Raw genomic sequence first — 18,997 nt, 5'->3', positions numbered from 1 at the left:
GTTTCCAGTGTGTTTGTAGAGACCACTTATTTGTGGTTTTGTACAGTCTTGGTTTAGCAGTTAGCTTATTTTCTCATTAAAAGTTTAACCTGGATGCGGTCAGTAGGGAGTGGATACTTTGTTGTCCACGCCCCCTCCAAACTTTGGGAAATTCAAAATGTATTGTGAAGAAACTGTCCTGTTTGTGAGGATCTTCTGTCAGGCCTTGTCCCTTTGTTCAGCCCTTACTTTTATCTGTCTCCTAATCCCTGGGCGCAGTGGTGACTCAGAAAGATGATGAGGGTAGATTTTATCACTTTTCGTCTGTGTTGTGGATTTCATTCAGTTTTTTTGGCTTGTCGTGGCATACACAGCTTTTAGATTTAAATCAGATGGTTTTGAGGCATTAAAAAGTTTCAGTACTAGATTATTATTCCTGTATAATTCTGCTGTTACTAGTTTACATTTGGTACCAGAAAAAACAAGGTCTTTCACCCATAAAAAAACATGCCTCCATATTGCTAAGGTGTTTTAAGTGCATTTTTAAGTTCTGTCTCATGGTTTCAGCAGTGTTCTGGGCAGTTGCTAAGTGGTGACCTAAGTCAGAAGAGCCAATTTTCATGTATATATGATAGGGGTGTTCACAAATAGTCGAATGCTCAGTATGTAGTTATTATTCGAAAAATAAAAACACTTTGAATTTTACTATGTGTTGCTTTGCTGGTCGTAAATGCAGGAAATCCATGTTAAATCCTAAGCATGCAAACTAAAAGTCAATTATAACTAAATGCACTGGGTGTCGCTGTGGAGCGTGTTAATAAGTTGATTGTGTTTGATTATAGAATATCATCATCTGCCTCACGAAGTTCGGAATTATTTTGATCTTACTAAATGATCTTACAAAATGGAATTTACATTTGATCAAATTAATCAGTGAAACGGAGTAATCATAATATCACCACCACAATGATAAATCACGTGAAATCCAAACAGCAGTCGACAGAGGAAAGACCGCTGTCCATCACTGCATTCACTACTGCAGGTAAGTGCAGTTGTACCCCAAGAAGAGAGCTTATCTGACTGCGAAATCATCTTAAGACATATGCTTCCTTTAAGTTTCCTCGAGAAAGAGTGGATTAAGAACAGAAAACACAAAGTGCTGAAAGAAACTCTGCTTAGCACACCTTTATCTTTGTGTCTCTGGAATGTCTTTGCGGCGTGCATTCTTATTGTTATCAGATTAAGGAGCCAACTTTCATGTGGATATTATTATTTTTCTCAACATTAACATGATGTGAGACAATATAGGCCTACTAGTGTATGTGTGTTCTGCACTGTTATTGGAACGGTTTTATTTTATCCGTTGCCCTGCTTGAGCCTGAATGCTTTTGTTCTATATATATATATATATATATATATATAATTTATTTAGACAAAATAGCATTGAATTTTAATATTGATAAATAATACTGACTTTTCCTTTTGGAATTAATTGTAATATCGTGCAGCCCTTCTGTGAAACTGAATGTTGTTAGCCTAGTTTTAAAGAAATAAGACCTGAAATATGCCAACTGTGTCTTACAAACTAAACGAAAAACATTCCACACGTTGACGACCAGAATTCCATTTCTAGCCCTATATGGTGTAAAGCACACACAGAGTTGAGCCATGCACCCTCTTCAAATACCTCCACCTCTGCCAAGCTCCCTCTCACAAACAGCCTTGGCCCTCCTTCATTAATACATCCCAGAACAGCTGGGAAGCACAAAAGAGAGAAAAACGTCCAGGTCGATCTCCAAGAACCTGTAAGGAATCTGATCTGGGCCGATGTCTTGCTGTCAGCCACAAGATTTAGAACCTGAAAGGAATGGGTCAGAGACAAACAGTTCACCAGTGCCGATTCAGCACAGAATCAGCAGATTGCAAGCAGCGGCTACTTAAGATGAAGTGTCTGATGTAGATCACTATCTAGGCCTTTCCTGTGCTCTTCACTTGGCTGAAGATGTGACTTTGAAATTATGAAATGTTTGACTTACTAGAGAAACTGCCAGCAGGGGGGAAAACGCTAACTCAACTAGCACAAAACCCAAAATTAAGACAATAAGCTTCATTTTTTGTTTTTATTTATGTTAGCATGCCCTGCTCTAAACAGCAGTGGATCCTCTACAAATCTGCCGTTCAGGCCAGTGTGAGTTGGAGTCCATGACAGTCTAATTTGTGACTCAGAAGACGGGGAGGAGGGAATGGTCTGGGCTAAACGAAATGGGTGGGATGAATAGTTTCCATACGATGAGCTCACCAACCAAAGCATGCTGACTTGAGCCATACCAGTCCTCTCTGTGTCACTTCTCTCTCTCTCTCTCTCTCTCTCTCTCTCCCTCCCCGCCTACCCGTCCCAATGTGTTCTCCTTTTCCAGAAATAGAAGAACTCCAGCTAAGGGATTCGCCTTTCACTTTTGCCTATTGTGGTTTGCCTAATAAAATGACTTTGATCCATTGAAATGAGCGATGGGCAGAGTGGGTGTTTGATTCAGTTCTTCTGAAGGGCCCTGAGGAGTTTCAGCATGGCTTGAGATGTCACGACCGTACGTGTTTGTGGGAGGAGACAGGAAATAGTAGACATGCATGGACGTTGTTTATGCTTCACATTACAGCATTTCAGTCAGCAGACTGGACTCCTGTCTTATATCTCTTATATCTAGAAATTCATGACTATTTGGCCATTATGCCTGAACTTCCATTTAAGTTGATTTTGATATTGTTTAAGCGTTGACATTGAAATGAAAATAGACCGTATTCATTTTCTTAAAGGGATATTTCACCCAAATATTTTAATTCTGTCATTATTCACTGACCTTCAAGTTGATCCAAACCTGTATGAGTTTCATCTGTTGAACACAAAATAAGATCATTTGAAGAATGTTGGTAACCAAACCGTTGCTGGTAGCCATTGCCGTCCATAGTAGTGGAAAAAATACTATGGAATCAATGGCTACCAGCAACGGTTTGGTTACCAACTTTCTTCAAATTCTTTATTTCCCTGTGGTTAACAGATGAATGAAATTAATACAGGTTTAAAACAACATGAGGCTAAGTAAATGATGACAAAACGTTTTTTTTTCTTTTTAATTTTTTTTTTAAAATCTTTTTAATTCATGTTTTTGGATGATTTATTATTATGCAATGTTTCATTAAAATGTAAAAACCGTTACCACCTAAATTACCTTCCTTTTCCACTGAAGGGAAAGTAATGTAAAGTAATAAATCTAAAAAGCGGCTCTGTCTATTAAATGCCGCTCCATTTGAAAGCAGGTGATGGCGATTTAGCGCTAATCAGGGAACCGGCTTTACTGACTAGATGCGCATCATTATATCGTTAGATATATCGCCCAGCCCTACTTTGTGTTACATCATCCGTGTTTCAAGTTGTTTTGCAGATCAGACATCCGTATCAGCACCCAAATTTTGCATCTGTGCTTCTCTAGTAGTGAATGTCGTCTAAGTTGACTGTGGGTCTGCTCTCAAATTGAGACTCAAAGAGGAACTGACCCACTTTGTGGCTGTTTTTCATTCTTGATGTCTGGACGGGAACTCCGAGCGGCTAATGATAGTAGAAGAACAGAAGACTGAAGCAAACTAAATGCTAGGTTACAGCTGTGTTTGTCTCTGTGGCTTTAAAACAGACACTGAAGCTACTGAAGCTCAGGCCAATCAGAAGCATTTACAGTGTTTGGGGTGAATTATTTACTACTAAAAATATTTTTTGTTTTAAACTGCACTGTCTATAAATATAACACTTGTACATTCGTTTTACATCATTTTAAATGTTCAAGAATGTTATTTTACCTTTTTCAGTTACATTTCCTGTCACATACGTCAGTCTGACCCACTTCACTAGCCTGTTAGCTCAGATACAGTTTTAGACTGTGGCGCCTCACTGAAGTGCGGTTTATGATCTAATTCAGTATGAGCTTTCACTCAGCCAGATTGCTGCTGAAAGGTAGAAACCTGAACTTAAATGTAGAGTTGTACTTTTAAATCATCGCCGAATGCAACCCCAGAACAGTTTTTGGCAAGAGGAAGCTGTTAATAACCGCGTTTTTCAACTCTTTGATCATATAACTGCAGGCTCAAGACGTAATCTTTCAGCTGTGTGACTCCAGTATCAATGTTTACATGGTCTGTCTTTGTACGTTTGTAGGTCTGGTAGCTTAAACATTCCTTTCTGTGTGTGTGTGTGTGTGTGTGTGTGTGTGTGTGTGTGCGTGTGTGTGGATAACAGTGCATGCTTCACGTCCTTACATGGACAAGAGAAACTAACTGGATATGAATTGTCCAGAGCACTCACACTCACTCACACAGGAGAAGGGAGGGAGCCTCGAGCAGTGGAAGAGAGATCGTGGAATATTATTTCCTGTGTTTTCTGCTCTGGTTTCCGCAGTCCGCCCCTCTGCTGCTTCATTTGTGTGTCGGAGCGCTGCTGAGTGATGTGATAAGAGTCACCACAGATAGCTCTCTGACAGCTCTCTTTTCTTCATTGTCCTGCTCTCTTTTTCATTTTTCCCCGCTTACTTTCTTGCTTTCTTTCTTGTTAATTTCCTGTTGGCTTGCCCTGTTTAGCTTCCCTTCTTTCCAACTTTCCAACTCCTGTTTTTCTTGGTTTCTTCCTTCTACTATTCCTTCTTTATTTCCCTTTCCCCACAGATTCTTCCTTTTTCACATTTTCTCCTTTATAGCTTACTTTTCAATCGTCCTTTCTTTTCTAGTTTCTTTCTTTCCCGCTTTATTCCATTCTGTCCAATTTTTTCCCAATTTTTTTCCTCATTCTGCATTTTCTTTTCCTTCCTTTACTTCCTTTTCACTTTCTACCCTTTTCTGGGTTTCCCTCTTTTTTTGCTCTTCTATCTTTCTTTCTTTCTGCTTCCATTTTTCCTGCTAGCTTTCGTTCTTTCCCCACTTTTCTTTTTCTACTTCCCTTTTTCCCATTTCCCCACTACTCCTTTCCCACTTCTTTTTTCCATTTTTTCCCCCTCTTCCTTCCTGTTTTCCACAGTTACTTCCTGTCTTTCTTTTTCCTCTCCTTCCTTCCTTGAAATGTGCAGTTTGGCCAGAAATAAAGTACATTCTGGAATTCCCAATGGGAAGCTCAGGACTCACTGTCCAATTTTATTTTGTTTATTTGAGGAGGGGGGACTTCCTGTCTATTTGTCTTTAACCCCTTCAGTTTTGAATAAGCCACCACTTGTCTCTGTGTGTGTGTGTGTGTGTGTGTGTGTGTGTGTGTGTGTGTGTGTGTGTGTGTGTGTGTGTGTGTGTGTGTGTGGTCTGTTCCGGCAGGACAGTGTGAGTAGTTCCAGCAGCTACCCTAAGTTTAGCCACACTACTGGCTTTATTATTTAGCCAGAGACTTCCTACTGCAGTGCACACACCCAGCCCTTCAACAAACACTTCATTATTGAAGACAAAAGCTTACAACTAATTACTGTGGGGGTGGGCACAAGCACATTGCCTTCATTTGTTTATAGCACACTATCAGCAGTTGCGTTCAGTGGTTTAATAGTAAAACCCCCATGTGGTTCATTCACAAGTGCTCTCAGTAGCAGCACTAATGCACAGGCTCTGATCTGATCACAGTGTTGTTATTGTAACTTTAGGGTCACCGTTGACTGTAAGTGCAAGTTTTGCTGTAAGTGTAAGTGCGATTTTACTGCGGTTTTGAAAAGGAAACAGGAAGGCTTGAGAACGGACTCAAACAGTGGGGGGTGGGGAAGTGGGGTATACATGATCTGAAGGAAAGGGCCAGATAACGGCTGTTTATATTTAACTGGCTGGAGACAGACAGCTGAGAGCGGGATCACTAGCCTGACTGGAGACAGTTTACCGCCAAACACTGCATCAAAAAAACTGTGCCTTGATTTAAAGGGACAGTCCACCCAATAACAAAACTTGTCATTATTTCATGTACGCACTCAAAAAAAATTTGAGCCTAAATTTAAGATATATGCATTTGAATGCATATGAAATTCCTATGCTTTTGGATTACACAGTTTTAACATAAACTAATAAACGTCATGATACATACATAAATTAAACAAGATATTAGCCTGTTTTAACATTAACTATTATGTTAAAAATGTATAATCTAAATTAAATGGATGGAAACTTTAAATGCAGTGATTAGTGATTGTATTATAATTTAAATTCAAATGCATAAAAGTTGAATTTAGGCTTCTATTTTTTGGTGACTTTTTAAATAGGTATTCATGTGATAAGTATGATATGCTACTGACTCTAAATATGTTGACATGTGTTTATTTCTTGCAGAGATGATCACGGGTTCAGTCCGTTGCACTGGGCGTGCCGTGAGGGCCGTTCAGGTGTCGTGGATATGCTCATCATGAGAGGGGCGCGCATCAATGTCATGAACCGTGGTGATGACACACCCCTGCACCTGGCTGCGAGCCACGGCCACCGTGACATTCTGGCTAAGGTGCGAACTGATTGTAGCAGATAAACGCTCACAAACACACACACGCCAGCACCTGAACAACCACAGTGACCACAGCGATCACGGAACGGTGTAAACAAACACACAGCTGCTAACAGCAGTTCTAAATACCCACGCATACAAACTTTAATCACTCAAAACGGAATACGGAACTGACAATTTCCATTTTATACCTTTTAGTTGCATAAAACAGATTTTGAATGGGTGTTTTTGAATTTTCTGTTTTGGGTACTGAATCATATTGTGGTTTGTGTTGTCTAGCTGATCCAGTGTAAAGCAGATACCAATGCGGCAAACGAGCACGGCAACACCCCTCTCCATTACGCCTGTTTCTGGGCCCACGACCTGGTGGCTGAGGTTGGTTTGAAGCACCCTCTGCTGGAAAAAACAAGAAATTCTCAATAGTTTGGACGTTGATTTCCATGCAGTTGTAATGAATGGAGACTAGAGCTTTCAAACACCATAACAGTGTCATAAAAGTGGTTCACATGGTTCTTGTGCACTATATTTTTCTGTAGTCTTCTGAATCTATAGGATAATATAGTGTGGGTAAAATACATAAAATGATTTTCTTTCTTCTGTGAAAGAAAGATATTTTTTCAAACGTTTAAGTTCTTTACCATAAACAAAAAAATTGAGTTTGGTCTGTTTCTCACAAAAAGCTTTAGTACGTTTTCAGAAAACTTGGAATATAGCAGACAAATATAGTGCAGGTCATATTAACCACATCCGTGTTATTTTTTATTGACATGACATAGTGTATCTATAACAGTGTTGTTGTTATTATTAACTAAGAATAAAATATTTTTTAATAGATATGAGAAAAATTATTAAAAACATTTTTGTTTTTATTAAAAGGTAATATTAAAATTATATTTATTAGATGAAGTTATGTATGAAAATTGAGTTTATTAGATTTATGGTGGAAACTAAATATATAAAAATAATAGCTAATTCAAAAAGTATAACATCAATAGTATATAAATGATTCTAAAATAACACTGATCGAAAAGGGCAACCACCACATTACCTTTTTTCCTTTAACGTTTAAGCAGAATTACCTTGGAAATGTTTAAACATTTGACATTCAGTGCTATTCAAAAGATAACAATGTCATTTTAATCATACCAAATATATTATCATTCATATTCTCTCCAGGATCTGGTCAATAATGGTGCTCAGGTGAGCATCTGCAACAAGTATGGAGAAACTCCACTGGATAAGGCCAAACCACCGCTTGCTGCACAACTGAAAGGTAAACGCTCTTCTTTAATACTGTAGCAAATGTAATGTAAGCAGTAGATTTGTTGGAAGGCCTGTTTGTTAACATTGTGAAGGCTCAAAGATCTCTTTCTGTTATATGTTCCATCGGCCCTAATAATTCTGTTGTGTTTATGAATCAGAGCTGGCGGAGAAACAGGGACAAAGCCTGGCCAAAGTTCCTTTCAAGGACTCTTTCTGGAAGGGAACCACTCGAACGCGACCACGTAAGCACCCTCAGAACATCTGATTCTCATTTACATTCATAACGTAGATGCTTTGGCACACAAGCATTTTAGTGTCATTCAGCGTAACTGTAACTGAAATTATATAAATTGTCCCCAACCGAGGTTTGATTGTTGTATATTTTTTCCCATGATGCCTGCAGGTAATGGCACGCTAAATAAACATTCTGGTGTAGATTATAAGCAGCTTTCCATGCTGGCCAAGATCAACGAGAACCACTCTGGGGAGGTGAGCTCATCTACCAAACCACAATAACTACCCATTTATTCCCAGTGTTTGTGGTAACACTGATGTCTCTGCTCTCCCTCTGGCAGCTGTGGCAGGGCCGCTGGCAGGGCACAGAGATTGTGGTCAAGATGCTGCATGTGCGGGACTGGACTACAAGAAAGAGCCGTGACTTTAATGAGGAGTACCCTAAACTAAGGTGATGAACCACCAGTACAGTGTGCCTGCATCACACAGATTAAAAAGACCAAAGTTTGCCCAAAAATGAATATTGTCATCATGTACTCACCTCCTTCCAAATCAGGGTAAATATAGTTAACTAAAAACTGAAATAAAATATTAAAGATATTTTATTTTAATTATTTAATTAAAAATTTAATCATTTAATTATTTGGCATATTCTTTTTAACTTGATGTATTGAAATATATAAGACTGAAATAGAAATACATGGAAAAACACATAAAAATCGAAAAAACTAAATTAATAAAACTTTAAAATTTCATTGAAAACTGGAAATATAAAGATAAAAATTAATTCAAAATAGTAATAAAAACTATAACAGTAATTTTATTTAATTTTATTGATACTAAAATAACACTGTTCCAAATCTGTATTGCATACTATCATCTGAAGGCCCTAGTCACACTTGAATGGAGACAGGACATAATAAGCACCATAAAAAATCTATATGACTCGTGCGCTGAAGTCATATGATAGCTTTGTGTGACAAACAAGTCGCCATTCACTGCTAATATGCTGCAGCTGGATCATTAATAATTACTCTGGCTGGTTTTGAACTGAATCAACTGATTTCAGACTCGAGGTTAGACTCAAAAGAGTGATTAGTTCACAAAGTAGGCTGATTTGGAACTAAAGTTGTAAGAATATTAGATTTTCACTACACGATTGTCAAGGACTAAAGAATTTGCAACAATATATTGCGATCTATTCCAGCTAAAATGTCATTTAAAAAAGGGAAAAAATCTCGGTGAACTTTTTAATCTGTGAAACGTCTCCATCATGTTAGTGGTCTGTTGTTTCTGTGTGTTCATGTGTCCCTCTCCACCTTGGTGTTTCTCCTGTTGTAGAATCTTCTCCCACCCCAACGTGTTGCCCATGTTGGGGGCGTGTCAGTCTCCACCTGCCCCTCATCCAATCATAATTACACACTGGATGCCCTATGGCTCCCTCTACAATGTGCTTCACGAGGGGACCAGTGAGTAAAACACGCGTTACTGTCTCACACAGACCATTTGTTGTTGTTTTTTTAACTTCATTTGAATGTTAGAAATATGCTTAATTGCTCTTAAATTCTGGACATGACATAAAAGAGGAAGTCTTTTTCTGACTCATCATGAAGTTAAACCCAATTCTTTTAAATTTAACTTGAATTTAAGTTAAACCCACTCAATCCTTCTCTTGTATCTTCCCTGTTCTTTTGTCCATCTAGACTTTGTTGTGGATCAGACGCAAGCAGTGAAGTTTGCTTTGGATATAGCGTGTGGAATGGCTTTCCTGCACACACTGGAGCCCATGATCCCTCGGCATTATCTCAACAGCAAGAGTGTCATGGTAAGGAACTTAAAGCAGACATTTCCTGTTAATCTTGGTTTCTACACTTTTGGGTTTTTCCAGAATGTCTATTCCTCTTCTACAAGAGAGCATGTGTATAGTTACGGGCATAGCTCTAGATTCAATTCCACAGACTTTAGATCCTCAGGGTCAACTGGTGATTGCAAAATACAAGTTCAAGGTTTGTGTATTCGCTGTCATGGTATGTGAAACTGATTCAGTGGAACTTGCCCTCCATAAATCTAGGAACTTCTATAAACAGTCTCAGTTCTCTGTGAAGTTTCTGTGCATCCCGTCACTAGTTCAGAGGTTCACATTTTGGAGTAATGCAGTGAAAGCACATTCTTTGGTAGTGCTTGCTTATTGCCTCTTAAGATTTTGGAGTAACAAACATCAGTGGTCTGTAATGTCCAATGGGAAAGTCAAAATGTAAAAGTCACGATCAGTTTAAAGCACATTGGTCAAGTAAAGCCAAGCCCCAAACAAACAACTTCTCAAAATACTAATAGCTGTACTGGTCACATTACATTACACACCATCAACTCTCCTGAGCTCGTCCTAACTGACTGTTTCATGCTAACATCCTAATGATTCACCGACAGATTGATGAAGACATGACAGCCAGGATAAGCATGGCAGATGTGAAGTTCTCCTTCCAGTGTCCCGGCAGGATGTACTCTCCCGCATGGGTGGCACCTGAAGGTACTGTACTGTTCCTTTCGTTCACTCTCTGAATTATTTTTCAAACTTCTCAAAAAGATTTTACATTATCCATTTTATTTGTCTTTGGTATGATCACATTAGTGAAATTTCTACGAATTTTCTCAGGCAAAAGAAGTTTCATGTCTATTGTCAGTAGTGTAGTGAAGCACAGCTCACACAAAAGTCACATTCAAACCAAGCGGCTTAACGCTGCAATTCTGCATGACCAGCTTGAACCCATTGTGACATTTGCTTTGAACATTGGGAAAATCATTAATTTTTGCACAGAATTTATGATTGCGTGGATTCCTTTTGAAATGACTGAATTTTACCTGTGGAAATTTGCAGAACAGAGATAAATGTGACCGCACCTTAAACAGGACATTTTGATTCACTGATAGCTTAACATCTCGTTTCACATCTCGTCTCAGCCCTGCAGAAGAAGCCAGAGGAGATTAACCGGCGCTCTGCAGATATGTGGAGCTTCGCTGTGTTGCTCTGGGAGCTCGTCACCAGAGAGGTGCCCTTCGCTGACCTCTCAAACATGGAGATTGGCATGAAGGTGAGACGATTCTGTGACTTTGGAAAGCAAGAGCCGAACTAAAAAGACCTCGGGGTCAGAAATGTAGGGGTGCTTGGGGCAAAAAAGCCCCCAGAATAAACAAAAATGCTCCCTAAATTCAAGATACAGTGGTAAAAATGCCCCTGCAGAGTTAAACTAAAATGATTACGGCCATCACCATTCTTGTAAGAGTGCTGAATATTCTTTGCTCAAAATTCTTTGCTTCTTTCCCATATTCATTGCTAAGATAAACAGTATGAAGAGGTACGTAATGAATTCTGTCAACCAACATTACCAATCATTATTACAATATCAAGGGCAGTAATTGACAATGATTTTTATTATAATATTCCAACCTTTCACTGTTACTATTCTGATTAGTTGATTTATAAAATTAATTTTATTCATGTAAATATTTGACAAAAGTTAAAATGCACCAGGAAATCACTTTTAAGGAGCAAATATTTATCCTTAAAGGAATAGTTTAATCATCTGCACTCCTTCAGGCTATTCAAGATGTAGATAAGTTCGTTGGAATAGAAATTTAGCATTACATCACTTGCTCACCAGTGGATCCCCTGCAGTGAATTCACAGCAGAAAAATTCACTTCTGATCCTGGCTATCCTTTCTCTCTTCAATAGGTGGCACTAGAGGGACTGCGGCCCACCATCCCGCCGGGCATTTCACCCCACATCTGCAAGCTAATGAAAATCTGCATGAACGAGGATCCTGCCAAGAGGCCCAAATTTGACATGATTGTGCCCATCCTTGAGAAGATGCAAGACAAATGAAACGGCCCCCACACTGAGTTCACAGTATTGCCTTAAAATTCACCACTCACCAAAGTGCTCTATGCCACTGTAGCCCTCTGCTAAAGAAACTGCTTTGTGGAAACACTGTCGAACATTTTTAAAAGCCACATTCTCATTATCGCCTATATTCTTATATGCAATCATTGAATAATGACATGTGTTTGTGCATATAAATGTTCATCATTTTCGTGTTCTCTGGAGTGTTTACGAAACAACACTTACCCTTTAAAACCTGTTTTCTATAGCCATTAAACAGGAAGTGGTGACGGCAACAGTCCTTTGAGGCAGTGTATGTACAGTAAAATCAGTTTTCAAATCCACTCCCACATTTTATCCATCCTTTTGCTTACTTGCTTCATTTCACTCCGTTAAAAAGACGTCACAGATCATTTCATCAGCTCAAAATCAAAGTAATTTGCAAATGTGTATACAGCAGCCACTGTTAGTATTTAAAGCATCGTGCCATTGTCTTTCACTGTGCGTTTTCTTTGGATTGTCCCTAAAAATAAAAGTCGATAGGCTGAGTTTGCCTGAGATTTGTTTAAAACAACAACAACGGTGCAATAATGCAATAGCTAAAGCCAGTTTTATGCCTTATGCAACAATTAACCAAAATATGAAGTGCCCACAATATCATGATTGTACTGTCCCTCTCATAGCAGGGAGATACATATTATAAAAACATGTGATGTTAGATTAATGTACCATATGTTCAAATGAAGAGCCATTTAGACACATCACATCAAATGCGAGAACTCTTTTGCCACATGCATCATGAGTAATGTCTCCTATCCTTGCTCCAGAAGTCTACATATTTACTTGATCCATACAAATGCATGATTGTTCCGTCCTCTGTTACGTAACGAATACTCGTCCTGCTCCTGTATTCTAATTTACATTACATGTTAAGCATGTTACATCTGAGAGATTTTTATACTGTATACATATATTAGTGTTTTTTCATGGGCAGTACATTAGGGAGCCCACGAGTGCCTTTTGCTTTTTAAACACTACATCTATTTACTTCTTTATTTTGCTTTTACATTGTTCCTCTTTTCAGCTATACATTGCATAATATGAAACCAAGAGACGAAAACAAGCATACTTGACATGCATAAATGTATCCTTTAAAAAAAAAACAAAAAAAAAAACAGCGATGATAATGACAGACTTATCTAACTTATGCTCACTGTTTTGTGACCCTGTGAGGTTTTGATGAAACTTTATGTGGCTTTTCTTTATTCTTTATTTTGGAGTTTTGGGCTGTTTATATTTTATTCATGGTAACTAAAGTTTACTAAAAGAAAATAAGAACAAATAAAATGTTTTGGCCATGCTAAATGCTTCAATCTGTGTTCATTTATCAGTCAGAAAATAAATTATTGGGTTTTTGACATAATATCAAGCAGTGACAGCTGTGTGTTGCATGTTTTTTTTTTCATGAATAGCATTTTTATTTACCTTTTATATAATTATAAAAGAGTAAAATTTGACATGACAACAAAATTCCCTTATGTTTACAAACATTTACCAAATGACAATATTATGTTCAAACAAAACTGCTTCACTTATAACTTTAAATATTTTAAAGCGTGTGACACCATTTTCAGTTTCAGTTCATAAGAATTTCAGACTTTTAAGAGCTTTTTGTTTTGTTTTGTTTTTTTTCCATAATATGCAGTCTCTGGACAGTGCATTTTTGAATAATTTAATAGAACGAGCGTAGAATTATTGTAATACATACTAATATATAAAAGATAATTTTTGTTACTTTCATGTTTACAAGCGCTATTGGCCTGCCACGTGATTTGTCAGCTGCGTTGTCACGTGATCCGTCAGCTGACGGTATATAAACAGCTCAGTCGCTTGGGACGTGTATTGTCAAAACAGACAACTGACGGACTCCTCGAAACACAGATTAGTATTCACAACTGCCTTAAAAGACGCGAATTCGCCTTATTCTGATTCTTGTTTTATGTATACATGCAGTACAAGCGTAACACTACTTGTATTCAAGAATAAAGACGGTTTCCTGGAGTCGTCCACCAAGACTTCATATGTTCTGCCGGGAGACAGATGAGAGTTTCCCGCAGTGTAGCTCATCACGCGTCCAGGATGAAGCGCCCAGTGTTCTGGCTCTGCGCTGTTTTCACAGTCTGGACTTTGTTTTCGGCGCCGTCGGGTTTCTCATACCCTCTTGAAGGAGGAACAGAATCGGCCAAGCTGAGGTTCGTAGAGGAGTTTGATCGGTTTAAGCTCGGGTTCAGCAGGCATAACATGTCCTGCGTGTTGTGTAAAGCGATCTTCGCAGCGGTTGACATCGCGCTGCTGGTGAGACCAACTTTTACTGTATCTGGTTATTGTCTATTACAAATTCCCCAGGTTTTTGTTGAAATAAAAGTCGCCTTATTTGCTGTCATTTGCAAAAATGCTGTCATAGTAGACTGAGACATGGCAAAAACTTTATATATACATTATAGATACAAAAACTATTCTCTTAAGTATCTTAATGTTTAAGTATTATATACTTAATAATAATAATAATAATAAATATAAATATATTATAATTAATATTAGTTTATTATTATTATTATTATTATTTTATATTAATTTAATTTGTATTTTATTATATAATAATAAATATAATTATTATATTATGTTATTTTTAATACTACATTGAGATATATATATATATATATCAAAATGGCACATCTATATACACATCTATATAGATATAAAAAAAAATTATATTATAACTTTGTTAGTTTATTATAAAAATTATAAAGTGTGTGTGTGTGTGTGTGTATTTATTTATTTATTTATTCTTTAATAATTATTCATATTTTTATGCTTTAACCCAAACCTTTATTACCAGAGTGACTCAAACATGGAGCGTGTGGCACATGCTTTGGGAGAGGCCTGTGTTCGACTGCATCTGACCGAGCCGCAAGTGTGCCGAGATATCACTGAGCTCTTCCGAAATGATGTCATCCGTGCGCTCCAAGAGTCCTTCCTCTGGCCCTCAGAGGCTTGTGCTCTACTGGTTGGACCTACTTGTGGCCATTTTGATATTTATGCCCCCTGGAATGTGTCCCTCCCACGGATCCCCAAACCCCCAGTTAAACCGCCTACTCCTCCCAAACCGGGTTCTCCACAGAGCAGAATCCTCTTCCTCACGGATATCCACTGGGACGCGCAGTACGCTGAGGGCAGTGCTGTGGACTGCAGGATGCCACTGTGCTGTCGGAATGAGTCTGGAAGGGCCAGTTGGAAGCACACTGGAGCCGGATACTGGGGCACGTATGGTGATTGTGACCTGCCTCTGCGCACAGTTGAGAACCTTCTCCAAAACATAGCCAAATCTGGCCCGTGGGATTGGGTGTACTGGACAGGAGACATTCCAGCACACAACATCTGGTCTCAGACCCGGGCACAACAGCTGAACGAGCTCGTCACCATCACTAGACTCATACACAAACACCTGGGGCCTGATGTAACCGTTTACCCAGCGGTCGGTAATCACGAGAGCACGCCAGTGAATAGTTTCCCACCACCGTTTGTACAAGGGAACTTGTCGTCCCACTGGCTTTATGACACCATGGCAGAGGAGTGGGCACCCTGGCTGCCAGAGCAAGCCTTGGAGACGATACGGTAAAGTAGTGATGGAAAAGACTTTATAAAGACCATAAAATGTTATTATTATTTTTTTCTTAATTTTATTTATTATTATTTGTATTGGTATTTAATCATGTGGCTGTTTGATATGTATGCCACTGGAATGTATCTTATTTAATAATAAAAATAATAATTATTATTTATATATTTTTTTTATTACTATACACAATCATGTGGCCATTTTTTATATCTTGACCCCTTGGAATGTATCTTATTAAATTATTATTATTATTATTACCATTTAATAATTTTTATTTGTAATGTAATATAATGTGGCTATTTAGATATTTATGTCCCCTTTAACACATCTTATTTTATTATTATTGTTATTGTGGTAAATACTATTTTATTATATTTTTAAACTTTATTAGTACTATCATCATTATTATTATTATCAACATACACTTTTATTTATTTATTTCTATATGTGTGTTTTGTCTTCTCTAGGCATGGAGGGTTTTACACAGTAGAAGTTCAGCGTGGTTTGAGGGTGGTGTCTTTGAACATGAACTTCTGTGCACGAGAGAACTACTGGCTGATGGTGAACTCCACCGACCCGGCGGATCAGCTACAGTGGCTCATTCGCATACTACAAGAGTCAGAGAACAAGGGAGAGAAGGTACGAGGAATTTACAGAAGAAACCAGAAAACATCTTACTTTGTATTAAGAACACTTCAAACAAAAAGATGTTAAGGCCGTTTGCTTGCTGCAGCAGTTTAACAAGTTGCAGCGTTAGTGTTTGTGGGTTAGGGGTGTTTAAACATGCAGGCAACTGATCTCGAGTCAGACCAGCTTGAAGCGGATGTGTGACCGTTGGTTTTTGTGCAGTGTGCAATTTTGCTGTTGCACATTTGTTTTATATTTGGGCATTTTATATTAGATGCCAATGATCCTTCCATTACTAAATGTTACTCTAATTGAAGGGAACACAACTTTTTTTTTTTTTTTTTTTTTTTTTTACTTTCCCCCCCCCCCCCCCTTTCAAAACAAAACCAAAAATCTTGGTTTATCTTGAATTTTAGTTTGCTGGTTTTTTTGTGAGGTGGGTAGTTTAGTTTTGTTTAACCAGATCTAAGCAAAGCTCTGTCTGTCTCCACCTGTCTCCCTCAGGTCCACATCATCGGTCACATCCCCCCGGGACTCTGCCTGAGCAATTGGAGTTGGAATTACTATCATATAGTGAACAGGTCAGTCACTTTTCTGTGAACACATAGTGTGGCCCATCCTGCTGTACACAAGAGTTCACTTTCATCTGTTATAACCCGTGACTGCAGCTTAAAGGGTTATAACAGCTCCACGGTGTCTTTTACGATGACAAGTGTCATATTGTTGTAAAAATAGGTCATGTTGACTGTAACTGCCTAGTTTTGAGATAATTGTATTTATTTGCCATATGTACCCGGAGGTGTATGTAATGCAGTGGTTAATGGTTCACTTTAGCAATCAGTCTGGTTCCTTCCTCTATAATTCCCTTTCATTTTCCAGATATGAAAGCACCATAACTGGTCAGTTTTTCGGACACACACATGTCGATGAGTTTCAGATGTTCTATGATGAAGATACATTGACACGTCCACTAAGTGTGGCTTTCATTGCCCCAAGTGTGACCACTTATGTCAACCTGAACCCAGGTACTCACTAAACCATATTAGTTGATGTATATATTTTTTTATTTTTTTCATTGTAAAATTTCATTGTTTATTATTATTTACATTTTATTTCATTTATTTTTTTATTTATTTACAGGAAAGTTATACTTTTATTCAGCAGCTATGTACTATATTAATCAAAAGTGACAAAAGTTTTAAAATACTGTACTTTTGAACTTTTTATTCAGAAAATAATCATTAATTGTATAGTGCTTTCGACAATATTGTTAATCATTTTATTTTATTAGGTTTTTAATTTTTTTTAAAATTATTTTAGCATTGCTTTATTTTATGTAGTTTTTATGTTTTATTTTAGCGTTTAATTTATTTATTTTCTAGCATATGGTTATTTTGTTTTTAGCATTTAGTTATTCACACAAAATGGTGGCTTATTGCTGTAATATGCTTTTATGCTCAGGATATCGCGTGTATTACGTGGATGGAAACTACCCAGGCAGCAGTTGGATGGTTTTGGATCACGAGACTTTTATTCTTAACCTGACTCTTGCCAACAACCTGCCCTCAAAGCCTGACCCCAACCCGTCATGGACCTTACTGTACCGCGCGTCCAAGGCCTACGGTTTGTCCACGCTCTTCCCTTCAGACATGGACGCTTTGATCAAAGTCATGAAGAATGATGACCGTGTCTTCCAGCGCTTCTGGTACCTCTTTCATAAAGGCCACGTCTCAAAGCCCTGCACAGACACTTGCAAGACATCACTAATCTGCTTCCTGCAAAGTGGACGATACGACCTCCTAACGCATTGTAAAGTGCTACACGGAGATAAACACTCTGTTAGGAAGACAATGTGTTGAGAAAATATGAAACTTGCCATAGAGTTCTAATGGGTTTAATACCACGCCAATGTCACAGACTTTTGATTCATTTAGCACTTTCATTTGAACTTCTTTTTGTAGCATTTGTTATATTTGTCCTTGAGATCATCAAAAGCTGACTTGCTATGGACATGGTTTGTATTAAAAGCTGTAAGGCATGTGGTCTAGTAGGGTTAAAAAGTCTGCAGTTCTTGTGAAGATGTGTAATTTAGGCTAGAGAACCAAAGTAAAGTATAATTGGTTGAAAGTGGAACAGGTAGTGACTACATGTGTGGTGTGTTAGTGCCTCATAAAAACCACAGCTGCTCAAATGTTCTCACTTGCTGTTCAGTTCTCTTTCTCTCTGATGATGTTTGGTGTGTTTTGCGTCACTGATGATTGAATTGTGGTCTGTCACTTTAGAAGTGTTTTGTGTTATCACTTCCTGTATTGACCTGTAGTTTGCAGACTAGAGTCTGTTGAATGTCAGTAAAAGATAATGGTTTATTATTGTTAAACACAATTAATATAATTGGTAATGGAATGATGGTTTCTGAGATTGGGGTCATGTGAATTTTTTTATTTTTTTTTATTTTCCTCTGAACTGTCACACTTGCTGAAAATGAGTTTGTAATTATAATGGGATTTTATGACTGTTTAATTGTTTGTCTTAAGGTCTTTATTAAATAAAGAAATATTTTGCAAGGTGATTTGTTTGTAGCTTTAAGTCATGTACAGTTCAAATGTTTGTGATGAATATTTTTTGTTGTTGAAAGCAATTTTATTGAACAGCTATGCATTAAATGAATCAAAAGTGAGTTATCACAAATTTCTGTTACAAATAAGTGCTGTTCTTATTGTACTTTCAATACATATAATTTTCAAAAAATGTATTGCAGTGTCCAGAAAACGAAGCAGTATAACGGTTTTCAACATTGATAAAAATGAGAAATGATTAGGTACCAAATCATATCAGAATGATTTCTGA

The 18,997-nt window shown here is 37.8% G+C and overlaps 2 protein-coding genes across 2 annotated transcripts in view; both read left to right on the top strand.

Moving 5' to 3' along the window:
• Nucleotides 1-12,392, top strand: part of LOC109073624 (integrin-linked protein kinase) — a 14,623-nt gene extending 2,231 nt beyond the window's left edge. Inside the window, exons 3-13 of the mRNA XM_019089714.2 lie at nucleotides 6,304-6,469; nucleotides 6,749-6,844; nucleotides 7,646-7,742; nucleotides 7,891-7,974; nucleotides 8,136-8,221; nucleotides 8,308-8,417; nucleotides 9,308-9,435; nucleotides 9,670-9,791; nucleotides 10,394-10,493; nucleotides 10,925-11,055; nucleotides 11,698-12,392. Coding sequence (XP_018945259.1) covers nucleotides 6,304-6,469; nucleotides 6,749-6,844; nucleotides 7,646-7,742; nucleotides 7,891-7,974; nucleotides 8,136-8,221; nucleotides 8,308-8,417; nucleotides 9,308-9,435; nucleotides 9,670-9,791; nucleotides 10,394-10,493; nucleotides 10,925-11,055; nucleotides 11,698-11,847 — 1,270 coding nt within the window. The 3' untranslated portion in view covers nucleotides 11,848-12,392. The remainder of the gene's footprint in view (nucleotides 1-6,303; nucleotides 6,470-6,748; nucleotides 6,845-7,645; nucleotides 7,743-7,890; nucleotides 7,975-8,135; nucleotides 8,222-8,307; nucleotides 8,418-9,307; nucleotides 9,436-9,669; nucleotides 9,792-10,393; nucleotides 10,494-10,924; nucleotides 11,056-11,697) is intronic.
• A 1,342-nt stretch (nucleotides 12,393-13,734) lies between these two features.
• On the top strand, nucleotides 13,735-18,882 carry LOC109073625 (sphingomyelin phosphodiesterase). The gene is made up of 6 exons (XM_042765055.1): nucleotides 13,735-14,199; nucleotides 14,744-15,519; nucleotides 15,991-16,162; nucleotides 16,655-16,731; nucleotides 17,030-17,175; nucleotides 17,612-18,882. The coding sequence occupies exons 1-6, from the start codon at nucleotides 13,945-13,947 to the stop codon at nucleotides 18,007-18,009; spliced, it is 1,824 nt and encodes a 607-aa protein (XP_042620989.1). The 5' UTR covers nucleotides 13,735-13,944; the 3' UTR covers nucleotides 18,010-18,882.
• Nucleotides 18,883-18,997: the final 115 nt, after the last annotated feature.

The sequence above is a fragment of the Cyprinus carpio genome, chromosome A10, assembly GCF_018340385.1.
Source record: "Cyprinus carpio isolate SPL01 chromosome A10, ASM1834038v1, whole genome shotgun sequence".
Lineage (NCBI taxonomy): Eukaryota > Metazoa > Chordata > Actinopteri > Cypriniformes > Cyprinidae > Cyprinus > Cyprinus carpio.
Note: the sequence above shows the minus strand (reverse complement) of the source record. Positions and strands in the feature narration are given on the sequence as shown.